This window comes from Monodon monoceros, unplaced genomic scaffold, assembly GCF_005190385.1.
Source record: "Monodon monoceros isolate NGI ecotype Baffin Bay Population unplaced genomic scaffold, NGI_Narwhal_1 Super_Scaffold_13, whole genome shotgun sequence".
Taxonomy (NCBI): domain Eukaryota; kingdom Metazoa; phylum Chordata; class Mammalia; order Artiodactyla; family Monodontidae; genus Monodon; species Monodon monoceros.
The window spans coordinates 21,953,061-21,970,369 of NW_021703769.1; the positions used below are offsets into that span (position 1 = coordinate 21,953,061).

General features: G+C 43.6%; 1 protein-coding gene across 1 annotated transcript in view; it reads right to left on the reverse strand.

The window, feature by feature from the left end:
• The window catches only part of RPN2 (ribophorin II), a 54,055-nt gene that overhangs the window by 29,585 nt on the left and 7,161 nt on the right, over positions 1-17,309 (reverse strand). Inside the window, exons 3-7 of the mRNA XM_029220471.1 lie at positions 9,651-9,746; positions 8,907-9,082; positions 4,584-4,659; positions 3,430-3,564; positions 1,164-1,340 (exon numbers count right to left, since the gene is read on the reverse strand). Coding sequence (XP_029076304.1) covers positions 1,164-1,340; positions 3,430-3,564; positions 4,584-4,659; positions 8,907-9,082; positions 9,651-9,746 — 660 coding nt within the window. The remainder of the gene's footprint in view (positions 1-1,163; positions 1,341-3,429; positions 3,565-4,583; positions 4,660-8,906; positions 9,083-9,650; positions 9,747-17,309) is intronic.

Sequence of the window (17,309 nt, forward strand, 5' to 3'; positions counted from 1 at the left end):
CTACAATATCTTTAAAAAAAAAATTATTAGCAAGAAAAATACTTTAGGAAGGTATGGGCAATGGGAAAACTGAAGTAATATGGATAACACAGTAATAACACTCATTTGTTGAAAGTCGACTATTTGCCAGATACCAGGCTAGGCTCTTATATATATCCTCCCACCGATCGTCTGAGACATAGCATAATCTATCTTTATTTTACAGATGAAGAAACTGAGGCCACAAAGAGGTTACAAGACTGCCAAAGGCCACATGGCTAAGGACTCAAACCCCAGCCTACCTAGCTTCAAAAGCCAGTATTTTTTTCTACTTTGCTCTCTTAGCTCCCCCTAACTCATGGTGAACTATGTTAATCAGGTTAGTTCTCGCCCCAGTCTTTGCTGAGGAGATGTGACTTGTAGGTAGGGAGAGAAGAGGCAACTTTGGAATACGGGGCACTTCTTCAGGAGAGTATCTGTAGGGTCCTCTGAAGCAGAAGAACTTATGGAACTGTCCTATGTGGAACCCGTGTGTTTAGACATAAATAAAATGCTAATTTTTTATAAAGATTTTAGCTTATTCCTGGTTTCCAAACAATAGCAACAAATGCCTCATTATGACGAATGGAAAACTCTAAACGTGTGCATTTTGCTCTATTCAGAGCGTTAACACACCAAAACAGTCCGTGCTTATTGCTGAGTGAGAGGGATGGCTATGTTCTGAAGAGGCAGAAAGATACACTGTCGGCTCCAAGGAAGAAGATACCTGATATTGATTTTAACAACTATAAGTACCAGAATTACCTGGGAATTTAAAACACTGTCTTAAAATAATGTATTTAGAAAGTCTGGGTACTGGAAAATACATTTTAGAAGTAAGACTTCTCTATACATCTGGACTTACAAATCCAGAAATGCAATTTTCTAGCACTTAGTTTAGTGAAAGCTATACTATTTAAAATACTCTGACGGTAATTCCCTGGCCGTCCAGAGGTTAGGACTCCACACTTTTGCTTGAAGGATTCTGTGACTAGTTCACCCAGTGGCCATCCCCATTTGCTCTTCATTTAAGGGGTCTGTCCTCACGGGGGTTACAATCAGCTGTGTACCAGTCTTTGGATTTCTGGAAGGCTCACACTGGAAACAGCAATCGGAGCAGCGCATGTGGGGCATGGAAGTCATACCCGTAGGACAGCCTGTTCCTGAGTGTAGGAAGGAGAGCCCTCAGGCACAACCACAACAGGTACATGGAAGCGATTCTGGGAGAGTGCAGCGGCAGCAGAGGCCACACTGAAGGCTTCTGAGAGTGACTCAAAGTTCTTCTTGCTGAAGATGGCATTCATTAGCTGGATGACCTGATCCTGAAAGAAAAGGGAAATGCAGCAGTCAGACAGGTGGCACAGCCACCCCTCCCTCCCCACCTGGCTCAAGTCATTCCTTATCTTTTTCTAGGCGTTCACTTGGAAGGTCTTTTAGCCAGTAACCCAAATTGGTAGGGGTGGGGGAAGCACATATTCTGCATTTAAGCGTAAAACTTGAATTTGGTTGTTTTTTTCCATCTTCTAGTACAAACTGAAATTAATGCATTTATTTGTCAACCATTTATGGATGCTTACTATACAAATGCAAGGTGCTTCTAGATAACTACTGAGACATGAAACTATATTATAAAACACCTATAGCAGTACCCATTTGTTCCATACCTATATGTGCCAGGCACTGTGACAGGTGCTTTACAAGCATTAACTCAAATCTTGACAAAAATCCTGAAAAGACTGATATCAATCCTTTCCAAATAAGGAAACTGAGGCTAAAGGAAGTTAAGTTACTCCTACAAGTTACGATGGAAAGAAAAAAAGCAGGACCCAAATTCACATGTAGGTCTGTTTGTCTCCAAAGTCCTTCCACAATAAAATATGTCCTTTCTTGATTTCCCTCACCCTCCCACCCAAGCTCCCTTCCTTGCCAACCCACCTCTAAGCAGTATGCTGGGGCTAAGTTGGTGTTTACAAGACCAAACTTCACAGCCAAAGTGTACATTAGAAAGAAACTAAAATAACTCTCCATTAAGAACTAATGGGCTGCTTAGAGGGGAAAATTGAAAGCAATTTTTTAAAAAAGTAGAACCTAAAAGGCATTATTAAAATTCTAGAGGTTGTTTGCTTAAGAGGAAACATTTTCCACTTCAATCAGTTTCGTTTTTTAAAATCTACCATCTAACAAAAGAGTTCCCTGTTCCCGAAAGCGTTATTCACAGTCGACATGAAATAATTTTCTTTAATTGTACCAATTACATTTTCCATCAGTAAGCTGTTGACATGTTAAAATGGGGGAGTGTTCACCAGAATCGTTATGTCAAAAGCAGTGACAGCAAAATTATCCCAGCCAAATACCTGGTTAGTAGCAGCTTGGGAATAAAGCAAGAAAAAGTTTAAGTTGTTTTATGTAGAATATCACCAATTCATGTACTGTACTGTGTATAGGAGAATCCCGAAATGATCTGTACTATAAGACCGACATTCTTGCACTTTCACCCATAACAGAAATTTAAATACAGTGTGGTATCTCTAGGTCTCCTAAACTTAGGATGAAGGAAAAGACAACATAAAAAGGCCAATACATGAATAAATTATAAGACCATATCCTCCAGAGAAAATACAAAATTAATTCAAATTACTCAAGACAGGTAATTATTTACTGTTTACTTGAAACTCAGCACAGAACTCACAATGCATTCATAATTCACAAAAGAAGTGGAAGTTCTGACTTGGAACCCAAATCTTTCCTCCTAAAATTAAAACAGCAGCAGCTTGTATTTTAAGTCCTTTAGATCAAGGGTTGGTAACCTTACAAACAAGTGGTACAAAGAGGGTCCTACTCATAAGACTTCCCACACACATTCCAACTAAAGGTTCTTTCAGGTTAACAAGCTCCTCTTGAAAGAAAGAAAAGAATTAACTCTTGGTGGATGTCGGGTAGACACACATGCCTCTCAGTGAACTATGTCAATTAGCTCAGACTTAGGCACTGCTGAGGGTCAGTGGGGAGAGAGCAGAACAGGCAATTTTTGAAGTACAGGGCACTTCTCAAGAGAAAGAGGATTTGCACAGGCCACCAGCATGGAAAGCACTCATAAGACAAGCAGTAAGGAGCATCAGGAAGGAATGGGAGGTGGATCGAGAGTAATACACTTGGCCTTCTTGTCTCTACCTCATGATGTGTCCGTACCCCATTTAAAGCAAGTATAACAATTTCTTTACATGTCTATCCCACTGACAACCAGTTTCTCAGGAACAGGCTTTACATTTTTCTGTTTCTCATTCTCAATGCCTAACCCAAGACACCCCAAAGCTAACTGAATTGCCCTCTCTGAAAAAAGCTTCCCTTAGCAGATAAAGCCAACAACGCCTTTGGTTTTCACGCCCAAGAACTGTTAATATAGACAGGCACCTCCTTAATGGATGGCTCGGTGCCCACGTGGTCCATGAGCTTGTAGGTGGCAGCCAAAAACAATGCCGTTGTTTCCAGTCCCTCTTCAAACTGAAGATACACACCTCCCAGTTCATCCAGGCGAGCAACAAGGTCCTGTCACAACAAAACAGAGGCAGAATGGAAGTCAAGTGATAACAGAGATGAGACGTACAAACCACTGTTACCCCAGTGCAGACAGTTTTGAGAAATCTCACTCTAAGTCTGCAGACCACCTCAGTCACTTAGTGCGTTCTCAGAAGAGGTGCTTAGGCAGAGAGTAACGTATACCATATAGGCATTTGAAGAGAACAGTATCTTCTGCAGCTCTCGGAGCGCTCCTTCCCTGACCCCTTCGACTCAAGCCCAAGCCCAGGAGTCATGGCACTGAAGGCACCAACTGCTCTGGGCAGAAGGCCAGTGGGCCCAGCCACAGTTCACCCTGGAAGCATCGTGACACAGATGGATTCGATGGCCATCCATTTGGAAACAACCTCCAGAGCAGAGCATTTCTCTTTCTTATTCAATGCTCTAAAGGATGAAGAGAGACATACTGCTCTCCTGGGCAACGTGACGAGGCAGCTAATGTGCCTGTGGGGCATCCAGCGATGACACTGTCAGAGTGCCCGTCATCCCCGGCTCTGCGGTCCATGGAAGCAGTCTCTGAGCAGCAGGAGGTCGTGGGCAGTGGAATGGGTAGTGGAATAACAAAAACCACAGTGACCACTTGCTGAGCACCAATTCTGTACTAGGCACTTTAGAACTTCGCTTGTTCCTAACCACCACCACGTAAGGAAACTGAGGCTCAGACATTAATAATTTGCCTGAGATTACAAAGTAGTAAGAAGTAGAAAAAAATTTGAAGTTCAGGTTTGTTAGGCTCTAAAATCTGTAGACTATGAGACTGTACCTACAAAACACTGAAGTAGTTTGTTGCCTAACTGATGGTGTAACTATACGAGCCTAACAAATATTCCCTAGGAAATATTGCTCTGATACAAAGAACAAAAGTGTGCCATGGATATGAAAAGAAAGGTAACTGGCCACAACAAATCATTCATGTCTATCTGCAAGACTCTTCTAAAGGGTTTCAAAGACAGAAGCTGGGAAATTCACTTGCCAAAATAAATTTGTACCTCAATCTCCTCCACAATGCTTCTCAGGTCAGCCTGCTGGGACAGGTAGGATGCCGTCTGTAGAGCCTGGACTGTTCTGAAAGGTGGAGAATAGAACCCCAATGAATGGCAAGTCTCCATTTCCCCTTCCTGTATTGGTATACCTACACAAATATCCCGCTCTTGTTCTTTAGAACTATAAGACAGCCTTGGCCCCAAAGGAGCTTGTTTACAGTCTAGGGAAAGATGTAACAAAGATCATTACATTACAGGGAATTCCCTGGTGGTCCAGTGGTTAGGACTCTGCACTCTCATTGCCAGGGCCCCAGGTTCGATCCCTGGTCGGGCAGCTAACATTTTATAAGCCACGTGATGCAGCGCCCACCCCACCCCCACAAAAAAAAGACCATTGCATTACAAAGTTCACTATAGCTAGAGAAAAGGCAATCTGGGCAGCAGGATCCACATAAGTACTGAGGGCAGAGAGAAGAGAGGGTGCACCAGGTCACCCCCCTCTGAAAATGTTTGGTTTCTAATGGCATCACATATAGAACACCAGACTAAGACTTAATCAGATTTAGAAGAGATATACTTAGAGGGAGAAGAGGAGCCAATTCATCGAATGAAGGTATATTTGGCATCCCCATGTTGTAAGAGGAGCTGTGCTGGGCAGAGGTTGGCTGCCTCTTTTCTACTTTTCCTACTCCAAAACCAAAGAAGCACTGTGGAATCTACATATGTAGGTTGTTGGGTAGAATTTGGAGCAACTTTTCTGAAACCAGATTAATGCAATATAAACAGGAAGCATTCGGTAAACACTCAGCTAACGCTTGTGCTGTCACCATCCTGTTCGGAGACCTGAAAGCCGCCCATCCTTTAGGCATTAAATAAGATGAAAGAAATAGAAGATCTGGTTCTCAAACCAGCGTCTATTCTTTTTTTCTTTTCCTACTATTTACTCCTGATTATAAAAGTATATATTTGTCAAAACTTCAAATACATTACTAAAGGAGAAAGTTAAAATTCCTGTAATGCCTACCCCTAAAAGATAACTGTCCTGCAATTTATTTAGATTGTACAGATCTTTCCGTGAGGACATATAAATATATTTCATCCTTATTAACAACGACATAGTATTGCACTGCTTAGATGAACTGTAGCTGTTCAATGCTGTAGCTGTTAACCCTTATTCATGGCTGTATGTGTATATACACCTTTTAATGTATTGAAGTGAATTCACATAAAGTTAGCCATTTGAAAGTGAACAATTCAGTGGCATTTAGTATATTTCACAACGCTGTGCAATCACCACCTCTACCTAGTCCTAAAGCATTTCCATCAGTCCAAAATAAAACCCCATACCCATTAAACAGCTTCATTCCATTTCCCATCCCCTGCCCTGTCCCCTCCCCGCCAGCCCCTGGCAACCTGTGTTGTCTCTATGGATTTAACTATTCTGGATATTTCATATAAATGGAATCATACAAATGTGACCCTTTGTGTCTAGCTTCTTTCACTTAGCGTAACATTTTCAAGGCTCGCCATTCTGTAACATGTATCAGTACCTCATTCTTTTTTATGGTCTATTCATATATTTTTATCCACTTATGAGTGGATAAACTTTTTAAGGTGGAATGTAGTAAGTATGTCCACATAAGATTTTTTATTACGTTCTATTCTCTTAATGTGGATAACTTGAAAAATAGAAATGGTGCTTCTCGGGGTGGAAAAGAGAAAGCTGAGGACCCCTGGTGGTTAAGCCAACTGCTGGTCAACCCCAGAAAGGTTCCCAAATTCCCAAGGGATGACCGGGCCTTTGTGTAAAACCACCATTTATCAAGTCAGTGTGTTGGGGAATGTAGAGCGAGAATCTGTCCGCTTTCATCACAACCATAACAATTTAGATTCCCTCCATGGAAAACGAATTCCATTAAGATGGTAAGCTGGAAAACAGAGGAGTCACAATTCATCGAGAGGGAAGCCCCAGAGTGTTCAATGACCCCTCTGGGATGCTTGTTGTTAGAACAGACTTGAGAAAATGAAACCTGAATTTCCAAACAAGATAAAAATCCCACATCTGCCCGTGATAAATGCTGAGCCCAGAAAAGGCTGCTAGGAGAGCCTAGAAAGAACTTTTCAATTAAGATATCATTTTTCTCTTCTTTGGAACGAATAAGCGTCATGCTGGTAACAACCTCAGAAGTTTTTAGAATGAAATTAATCCACTTAGCTTTTGAAGTTTTGTCATTGGCTTTAATTACTTATACTCCAGCAATTTCTCTCCCTCTGGAGCACTATATTCAAATGCTAAGAAAGCAGATCCTGTCTTGCTAATAAACAGCAGATGATTCAAAGAAATTGGGTTATGAGAGACCACAACAGCATCTTTTCAAATTGTTCATTCAAAGCTACTAATGTTTTCTACCATTCTAGACAAGTTTATGAACATTCGTTTCCTAGAATAAGTCCAGTTAAATGTAGAAGGCCCATTTAGAAGAGTCCTAATCTATATCAGATTTGCTTAAATAGGGTAAATTAGTAGTAATATTATATAAGGCATGCTGCCAGTTTGATCTTCACAATAACCCTATGAGACAGATATCATTCTCCCTGTTTTACATATGGAAACACTGAGGTTTAGGGAGGTTAAACACCCTGCTCATGGCCACAGAGGTATTAAGTAGAAGAGTCTGGACGCAGTTCTCTCTCACCCCAAGCGTGTGGTCTTTCTACCTGAAGCTTTTTGCAAGAGGATAGAATAGAAACACAAAAGTATAGTTTCAGCCTTTATTAACTCTTTCTTGGGCATATACCATGTGCCAGGCTCTCTGAGCACTATAAGTAAAGAAGCTTAAAATCTAATACAGAAAAAAACTACAATACAACCAAGGAAGTAACCAGCTCCCTAAGAAAGGGACCTAAGAAGGAAATGCTCTAGAGAGCACAAACTCCATTTGTCCCATGCCCATTAAGACCAGGCACTGCACTAGGCTCATCACATGTATTATCTTACTTAATCTTGACATTTGTTCTATGATGTAAGGATTGTTGGTAATGTTTTACAGATGAGGCTCAGAGAGGTTACTAACTTGCCCAAAGTCACACAGCAAGGAAGAAACAAAGCTGGTGTTCAAACCCAAGTCTAACTGACTCCAGAATGGATGTACTTTCTTTGTACTTCTTTCTGTTCTGGGGTTTAGAGGAGGGAGATTTTCCTTTTTGCTCAGAGGGAAAGGGAAAGATTTTTCTGTAGAAGGTGGCATCAGAGTAAGGCACTGACAGTTATCTCATGACAGGAGATATGGTGGTGATTGCAGAGGCATTCCACAAGGGATTATGGGACGAGATCAAAGTAATGTAGCCTGAAACAGGAGGGCCACAAGGGCCAAGCATTGGGCAAAGGGTGCGGAAAATGTCATTCCTGAGAAACATACCAGCCCCAAAGTCACTGATTACTGACCATGTGAATATGAATAGGGCGTGAGAGTGACAGGGAGAACGTCAACTGACTGTGAGCCCTGCCCTTAACAAAGCTTCAAGTTTAGAAACATTTTGGTTCTTAGCAAAAAAAAAAAAAAAAAAAACCCTGGGAAACAACTGAACTATTCTGCAGTAGGGAACTGGTGTCACTAACATCTTGCTGAACAATGAATAGGAGTCCAGGTGCTCCAATCTGTCTCAGGGTTGCAATTAAATGGGGGACACACAGAAAACGAAAAATACATATACTGTGTTAAATGAGGAGTTTCAGTGTCAAAGGGAAAAAAAAAACTACGTATACTATTACTTTTAACTTTAATAAACATCCCTGAGTCAGTTGCAACATTTAAACGTATAGTTCCTTCCTATAAGGTGCTTCTCCTTCGCCTGAGCCTTTTGCAGAGGAGCAGGGTCTGATCCCTAGAATACTCCCCCCTCTGAGGCCCTACTTCCCCCACCTCTCCAAGGGACCCCGTGAGCCCTCCTCCAGGGTGGAGCCTCCAATGCCAACATCTCACCATGGCATGGCCAAGCTGCAGTAAGAGATGCACATGGCTCTCTGGCCCCACTCTCCCTCGGTCACCCCTACCCTTGCTTCAGCCCCTAACCTCAAAGGCAGTCGTGTCTCTGTGGCAGTGTGTTTATGCTTGGACTCAGTATTTGCCTCTGCTGGAGCAGCTTGAGGGAGACCGTGTCTTGGTGAGCTGCACGAGGACACGGACCTTACCTGCCTTAGCACAATACAACATGTGCAGTGCCAGCAGAGCACCTGGCACATAGCAGGTGCCCAGACAATACCTGTGGAACCAGTGGATGAAGCCTCTCAGGATAGTAGCCTGAGAAGCGCTCAAGATGTTGACTTACGCGAGCACGGTCTCCTCCTTGCTGAGGCGAGAGGTAAGGGCACCGAGCACTTCTTGGGAAGCCAGAGGAAGGCCAAAGCCACTTAGGGCTGCAACTGCGTGGTAGATCTGGGCCACGGAGGAGTCTTCACTGACAGCTGCCAGAAGCAGATCTTTGGTCTCATTTGAAACAGAGATCTAAGAAAGGATGGGTAGACACAGAGTTTAGAACAGGTGCTGCCAGCCTGTGGTAGGCACGCCAAAGATGGCAGGCAGAGCAACTGCCGAGGTCACACCACCCGCCTGGGCTGTGATCACCCCTCTTCGACATCTCAGATGCCAGAATTAAGTATCTGTAAAACCTCAGCATAACACTTTTGAAAAGATTCTGGCAAGCCACTTGTCTACTGATATGGCTCTTCTCCTGTGTTCAAAAAAATGGATTTCTAGAAATCTGGCGTGGGGGTATTCTTCTTTTGCTTTAAACATTTTTAAATGTTAAAGGGAAACTGAAAGAAAAAAAATAAGACTTCCCAGAAGAGAGGCAACTATAGGAAAAAGTTATTTAAAATTCATGAAAAATGAAAACCTGGGAAAAATAAAAAGTCTATTTCTTTAAGAAAAAAAAAAAATCACAAGAATGGAATTCCCACCCACACTTAATGGGGTCTCACTGCTAAAAAAAAAATATTCTGACATGACTTTCCCTTTTTAAAAATACACTTTACAGTTTAAAGTAAATGTAAATGTAAGAAGCTGGACTCACCTCACACCCTGAGAGGGCCTGGCTGGACTGGGCAGCATAGAAAAGGGAATCCACGTTGCTTGGATCAAGGTTTGATTTAATGAAGGTGCATGCTTGCTAAATGGGGGGAAAGTCAATGATAAGTGGTGAGATACACAGTGATTAGGAAAACTGTATGTGTTTTTTGGATGACAAATATAATTCTCAGCAATCCATGATGGCTTAAAGTATGCGAGCTACACGCGATTTCATTTTTCAAGCAGATATTTTCCACAGAACACTGTATTATCCCCAAATGCTAACTGCATAGAAAGAGCAAACCTGAAGGCACTCTCGTCCTTCTGAACCTAGAAAGGAACCACTTCCACTGATCACCTGCTCTGGCCATAACCTGTGTGGGGTGTTTATGATGCTCTTCCTTTTAATGAACATAAAGACCCTGTGGTAGATGCTATCATCCCCATTTAACAGAATAAGAAACTGATGCTTGGAGTTGGTAAGTAATGTAATGAAGGTGACAAAGCTAATAAATGGCAGTGTCTCCACTTCGATGTCTCCAAAGCTAAGTCAGGTTCAACACATCTAACATAAGCTAGAAACCTTCTATTTCTTCATCTGGACGTTCTGGCTCATGTACGGGCATCACCATGCACCTACTAGCTAAATCAGAAACCTAGGACTCATTCTCGACTTTTCCCTCACCCTCCAAGCCTATCGAGTCTCTCAAATCCGATCCCCACTCTCTGGCTTCCCTTCTTGCCTTATGTCACGCCCCTGCCATTTCTCATGGAGACTGTTACACTCATCTCCTAACTGGTCTCAAGTCATGCAATCCATTCCGCATACTGCTTCAAGAGTGATCTTGACAAGGTGCAAAAGTGTAATAGGGAAGAACCTTTTGTATCCTATTACAAGTTAATCACTAAAGGGATGCTGACTATAAGCTTAAATTATACATGATGATGCAACTCTGGGAATGACCTCCCAGGTTATGAGCATTAAGCTAAAATATCTTTGTTTAGCTCACAGGAAACATCCCGACCAGGCCCACCTGTGAATGACTGCAGGGAGGAAGAAATTAACACAACCCCTCTGGAGGCTGATGGGAATCGGGAAGTGTCTGACTTTATTCCCACCCCTTTTACTATAAAAGGAGCCTGAATTCTAACTCAGGCAAGATGGATCTTTGGGGCATGAGCCCATCTTCTCGGTCTGCCAGCTTTCTGAACAAAGTCTTTATTCCTTGCCCCAATACCTCATCTCTCGATTATTGGCCTGTCATGCAGCCAGCAGCACAAGCTTTGTCTTGGTGACAAGTGTATCCACCTTACTCTGCTATTAAAACCCTTGGGTGGTTCCTTATCCTTCTCAGAACAAGACTCAAAGTTTCTGATCTGGCATAAAATGCCCTCATGACTGGGACTTTCCTGGTGGCACAGTGGTTGAGAATCCACCTGCCAATGCAGGGGACACGGGTTCGAGCCCTGGTTCGGGAAGATCCCACGTGACGCAGAGCAACTAAGCCCAGGCGCCACAACTACTGAGCCTGCACACCACAACTGCTGAAGCCCGCGTGCCTAGAGCCCATGCTCTGCAACAAGAGAAGCCACTGCAATGAGAAGCCCGTGCACCACAATGAAGAGCAGCCCCTGCTCGCCGCAACTAGAGAAAAGCCCGCATGCAGTAGCGAAGACCCAACACAGCCAAAAATAAATAAATAAATAAATATATATATATATATATATATTTTTTTTAAAAATGCCCTCATGACTGACCCTCACTCTCTGTGCCAGCTTCCTCACCACAGCCCCACCTCCAACTCCAAAATCTTACCCTCCACCCCACTGCAGCTTCCCAGACATAACATGCTCTCACCATTTATGATCCTGACCCTGCTACCCCCCACCCCGTGCCAGGAGCACCTTTCCCTTGTTCTTCTTGCCTGCCAAACCAGGCCCCATCTTCATCTCTGCTCAGATGCCACCTTTTCCAGAGAACCTTCCCTGACATTCATCCAGGACAGGCCAGGTGCCTTCCCTCCCGAGCACTCCCCCAAAGCACTTACCACAGTGTACTAACTACCTCCCCCCGCCCAGGGACTAGTTACTTGAGAGCAGAGACTTTGAAAAATTCCCACCACAGTGCCTGGCACAGAGCAGGCACATAAGAAAACCCATGCTATTCCTACTATATTAAGAAATAACATTTAATAGCTAGTTATAGCACTAAATACTTTGGTTGAGGTAATATAAAATTCAGCTATTCAAAATTAAATGGTAATAAAAACAGTTAAAAGTAGATGCTTCCCAGGAGTAGGACAAGGTGGGCCACAGGATGGATGGTTGCTTTTCACTAATAGCTGTTCTGTATTATCTGGTATTTTACTGTATGCATGCGCTACTTCAACCAAAAAACTTTTGTTTTATATTTTATGAATAACACTTAAATAAGAGTCTCAAACAAATGAGTTTCAACCAGAAGTCTGAAAGAATCCAAAAAGAGAAAGAAAAGAAACAAAATACTTCATACTGCACAAATTCGGGATCTGAAGAAAACAACCTATTCAAGGAATCCTTTCAGCAGAATGTGGGCAAGCTTAAGACGTGTGCTTTGTCGCCATCTGGTGCTTTAGCAATAGAACAACACCCAAGGCCCCAAACAATGATTATGGTCATTGTTACCAATTTTTGAGCACTTAAAATGTGTCAAGCACTGTTGACAAGTGCTGTATACGCATTTCTGATTTAATAAGGGGATCTATGCATTACGTCCTCCTATTACCTTAAGTTTACAGACAAGAAAACTGGGGCATTAGAGAGGAAACTGACTTGTCCAAGGTCACTCAGCTCTTAATGGAGGAGCTGGAATTCAGACCCAGGCAGCCTGGCTCCAGTCTTAGCTATACAACCTGTCTCTCTCTCTCTCAAGGGACTATTAAAAACGACCTGTTCCTGAATAAAACCAGCATCATGCCTACTCATTTGCACAGACAGATCTAGGTAAACAGTACCAAGGGTCTGTGGCTTCAAAGCTCAAAATGTTGACAGCTTAGTTTTAATAGTGGCAAAAATGAGGGACCTCACAAAACATACTCTGGACCCTCAGGAAGCCCACCCAGATCTGAGGCTTCAGCTGGCCGCTTGCAGGGGATCTGTAACTCCAACTCCTGCTGCCCTAGTTCCACACTCACCCTCAAAAGTGAAGGCTGAAAATGGCCTCCTAAACGTCCATCCCCTATCTGTTCCCCTCCAACTTTCTGTGCCCAGCTACCTAAATATCCTCCTGAGTGAAGGACATGAGTGCTTTTCTCAGTCCATTCTTCCCTACAACTCCCCAGCCTGAATCAGCAACCAAGAAGACAGTAAATCTCTCTCTCATCTGCCCTTTCCTCTCCAGCAGCAGCCCCCAACTCCCGTCTCCTCTCAGCCTAGGCTTTGTAATCTTGCCAGACTCTGTGTCAGGCTACTGCGGCACACGCTGGCAACAGCCTCCATCCACACCACGTCTTGGTAGCTGGGCCAGCTTTTTCCACATGCTCTCTGACCAACCCTCTGCTCCAGCCAACTCACGACCCCCTCAACACAACAAGCACTTCTAAGCCTCTAGGCTTAGTACGGGCTGTTCTCTCCATCAGGAAGCCCATCCCTCTCGTCAGTTCAGCTTCTCCCTCTCGACTGGTAACTCCTAATGTATCAACAAAACTTAAGACTGATTTGAAAGTAAAACTTACCTTGATCCTTCTCTCCCCTCCAGCTGCTACCTTCTCTCTCTTCCCACCAATGACCTCCAAATTATGGAAGCCAAAGGACATTTTCCAATGCTCATGCCCTTAACACTAGATAGAACCTTCCTTGTTCTAAAACATTCCCTTCCCTTCGCTTCCGGGATTCCCCTGCCCTCCTCTGGCTCTCTTCCTCCTTCTCAGCTGCTCCTCAAGTTTCATTCTCTTCTGCCTGACCATTTAACACTGGAGTTTTTCAACTCCTAGGCCCACTTCTCATCCATCCCCTCTCTTCCTAGGCGATCTCAATCATGCCCATGGCTTCATCCAGAACCGCTATGCAGATAATTCTCAGATTTGTACCCCCAGGCCAGACTTCTCTCAAAGGCCACTTACATGATTCAAAGGCATTTTAAGCTCAACATCTTTAAGACCGAATTTATGATCTTTCCTGCACAAACCTAATTCTCTTCCTGTATTCCTATCCTAAGGAATCCCAACCATCCATCCATGTGGCAAAAGTCAGAAGTCTAGGTGTTATCTTTTGTACCCCACCAGCATTCAGTCTTGTGTCATATTCCCCTGCGAACGTCTGTCCTCCACAAGGCAGGAGAGAAACCTTTCCAAAATGAAAACTAGATCCTGATACTTGCTGCTTAAAATCAACTTCTCTTTAGAGAAAAAGCAAAATCTTCCCTCTGACTACCAAGGCACGGAGGCTTAGCCCCAGCCTTCCTCTCTAGCTTTCTCGCATTCTCTGTTCTTACACAGCCTCCTCGCAGTCTCTCAAATGTAATCTGCTCCCTAACTGCACAGGTCCTTTGCACGTGCTACTTCCTCTGGCTAAAGTCTCTTCCCTCCCCATCTCCTGGTTAAATCCTACTTTCCTTTTAGAATTCAGACCCATCATACCTTCCTTCATTTAATAAACAGCTATTGAGTACTACCACCTGCCAGGTGCTCTCTAGATACTGGAAATACACAACAAATAAAATCAACAAAGTTCCTGCCCTCAAGGAGTTGTAATTTAGGGGTATATAGAGTGAGATTTAAGTTCAGAGATTTCTTTAGAAGTGCCTTCCCTGACCAGGTCAAAGTCCCCTATTTCACACCTATAACACCATACATCTCACCTTCATAAAAATTACCATTGTTATAAATATTCATGTATATATTTATTACACAACTAATGCTTGCCTCCACTATTAGAGCATACATTCCAAAAGGCAGACGCTCTCTTTGTTGTTCAATACTGAATCCCCGGTGTCCAGCATCATGCTCAGCACACAGCAGAAACTCACTAGACATCTGATGAATGACCAAAGGAATCGTGTAGCAGCCAGCACAGATGGTAATTCCCCCTGTACAAGGTTGGAACTAAGAGTAAGTGTTCTCAGAAGACCGGGTGAGTGAGCAGCTCCCCCTTCTGGACTCCCCTGGCACTTTCCACGCACTACACGTTACATGTGTCTCTGTACTCACACCTGCTCTCTCTGTTACGGTTCCTGTCTCTCACTAGTTAATGAGCTCCTCTGCACTTAGCATAATACCTTGCACATAGCAGATGCTCCATAAAATGATTACTGCCTGAAGGAGTGCCTGCTTCTCTGCTATTCCCAGTAACTGGCTGAGTGCCTGGCCCTCAACAAGCATTCAGTACTTGTTGAATGGATACAGATATACTTACCTTGCACTCACCATGTGCCAGATACTGAGCTAAGCACTTTACACTTATTATCACATTTAATTCTCACAACAACTCTATAAGGTAGATATTCTTATCCCCTTTCACAGATCAGGAAAGTGCCTGATTGACTGACAACCTGTGAACACTGTCTGATGTGTCCTGATTTCAGTCATTAGAATCTAATCTACCAGCACAATTTTTGCATAGTATGTCTCCCATTTACTTAATATTTTCATTAAAACGAATACAAAATAACCCTCAATGTTCCTAAGTCTTATAAAAAGCTAAGCAATAATATCTATAGGGACTTCCCTGGTGGCACAGTGGTTAAGGATCCGCCTGTGGGGATTCTTTTTTGTTTGTTTTTGTTTTTTTTTTGTTCTTTTTTGCAGTACGCGGGCCTCTCACCACTGCTGTGGCCTCTCCCGTTGCGGAGCAACAGGCTCCGGACGCGTAGGCTCAGCGGCCATGGCCCACGGCGCAGCCGCTCCGCGGCATGTGGGATCCTCCCGGGACGGGGCACGAACCCGCGTCCCCTGCATTGGCAGGAGGACTCTCAACCACTGTGCCGCCAGGGAAGCCCGGCCTGTGGGGATTCTTAACCCCACAAGGTAACATAGGTTTGATCCCTGGTCTGGGAAGATCCCACATGCCACGGAGCAACTAAGCCCATGCACCACACCTACTGAGCCTGCACTCTAGAGCCCGAGAGCCACAACTGCTGGGCCTATGTGCCACAGCTGCTGAAGCCGCGTGCCTGGAGCCCATGCTCCACAACAGCGGAGGCCGCCGCAATGAGAGGCCAGCACACCGCAACGAAGAGTGGCCCCCGCTCACAGCAGCTAGAGAGGGCCCGCGTGCAGCAGCAAAGACCCAACACAGCCAAATAATAAATAAATAAAATAAATTTATTTTTTAAAAAAATCTATAAAATCGCCGTTCTCATGTGCTTATGTTTTTAAAATATACATACACAGTACTTGATACCAAAATGAAAGATGTTCAGTCTTCATAACACCTAAAATCAACTCTCATTCCACACTCCACTGTTCCCAGAGCTGCGCTCTACTCTCATATTCTTATTAAACCCCATTCCTCTCAGTTCTGCTGCTGAATCTCTTTCGACAAAATAACCAAAATCTCCCCTAATGATCTATCTGTGAGAACAACCAACTCAGTGCATCTAGCAGAACTGAGGGGGTTCTCTCTACTCAGCTGAAAGCAACAATAGCTGAGCAGAACACATCCCACTACATGGAAGTGACAGTAACAGAGACTCTCTCTCAATGGATTTCTTTAGTGTACACCTCTAGTAAGGAAATTCACCAACTCCAAAATATCCATACAACTCCCTTCCTTCCACTGCTTACAATGTACACATCACACCATCACCACAGCACATTTCATAAGTGATTAAAATGAAGTATGCGATTAACCCATTTATTTTCCAATTAAGAGGCACATTTAGAGCTTTCATTTCTATTAAGCTAAAGTTTACAATTCAACAAATATTTGTGGAACACCCTCTTCATTAGGCATTAAGCAATGGGGATGACAGTAGGAGAAAAAATAAAATGTCAATCAACATACATTCACCGCTACTACCATGTAATAGTACTACTAAGAGCTAATACTGATGACACCCATTACTACATGCCATCACCATGCCACCAGCCTACATCCATCACTTGTGAGCTGAGTACTGTAACTATCTCCATCTTGCAGATGAGAAAACGAAGGTTCTGAAAGGTTCGGTAAGCTGCACAGGTGACTCAGTGGTGTGGTTGTGAAGTCAAGATCTTGAAGCCAACCAATGTGACTTTAGAGTCTGTATTATGAATAAAAAGCCCACAGCTAATCACGCAATTACCCCCAAATCACACTGCACTGCAGCTGTCTGGATGGCTTCAGCCTGTGTCTTCAGCCCTGACCAACGTGCCCTCAAACCCATTACATCAGCAGAGAACACCTAGAGAGGCATGAGTTCAACCTAAATCCACGTGCAGCTCTAAATCATGAGACAGATAAAAATGCATCATTTGAGGCTTCCCTGGTGGCACAGTGATTAAGAATCAGCCTGCCAATGCAGGGGACACAGGTTCAAGCCCTGGTCCGGGAAGATCCCACACACTGCGAAGCAACTAAGCCCATGCGCCACAACTACTGAGCCTGTGCTCTACAGCCAGCGAGCCACAACTACTGAGCCCGAGTACCACAACTACTGAAGCCCGTGCGCCTAGAGCCCATGCTCTGCAACAAGAGAAGCCACTGC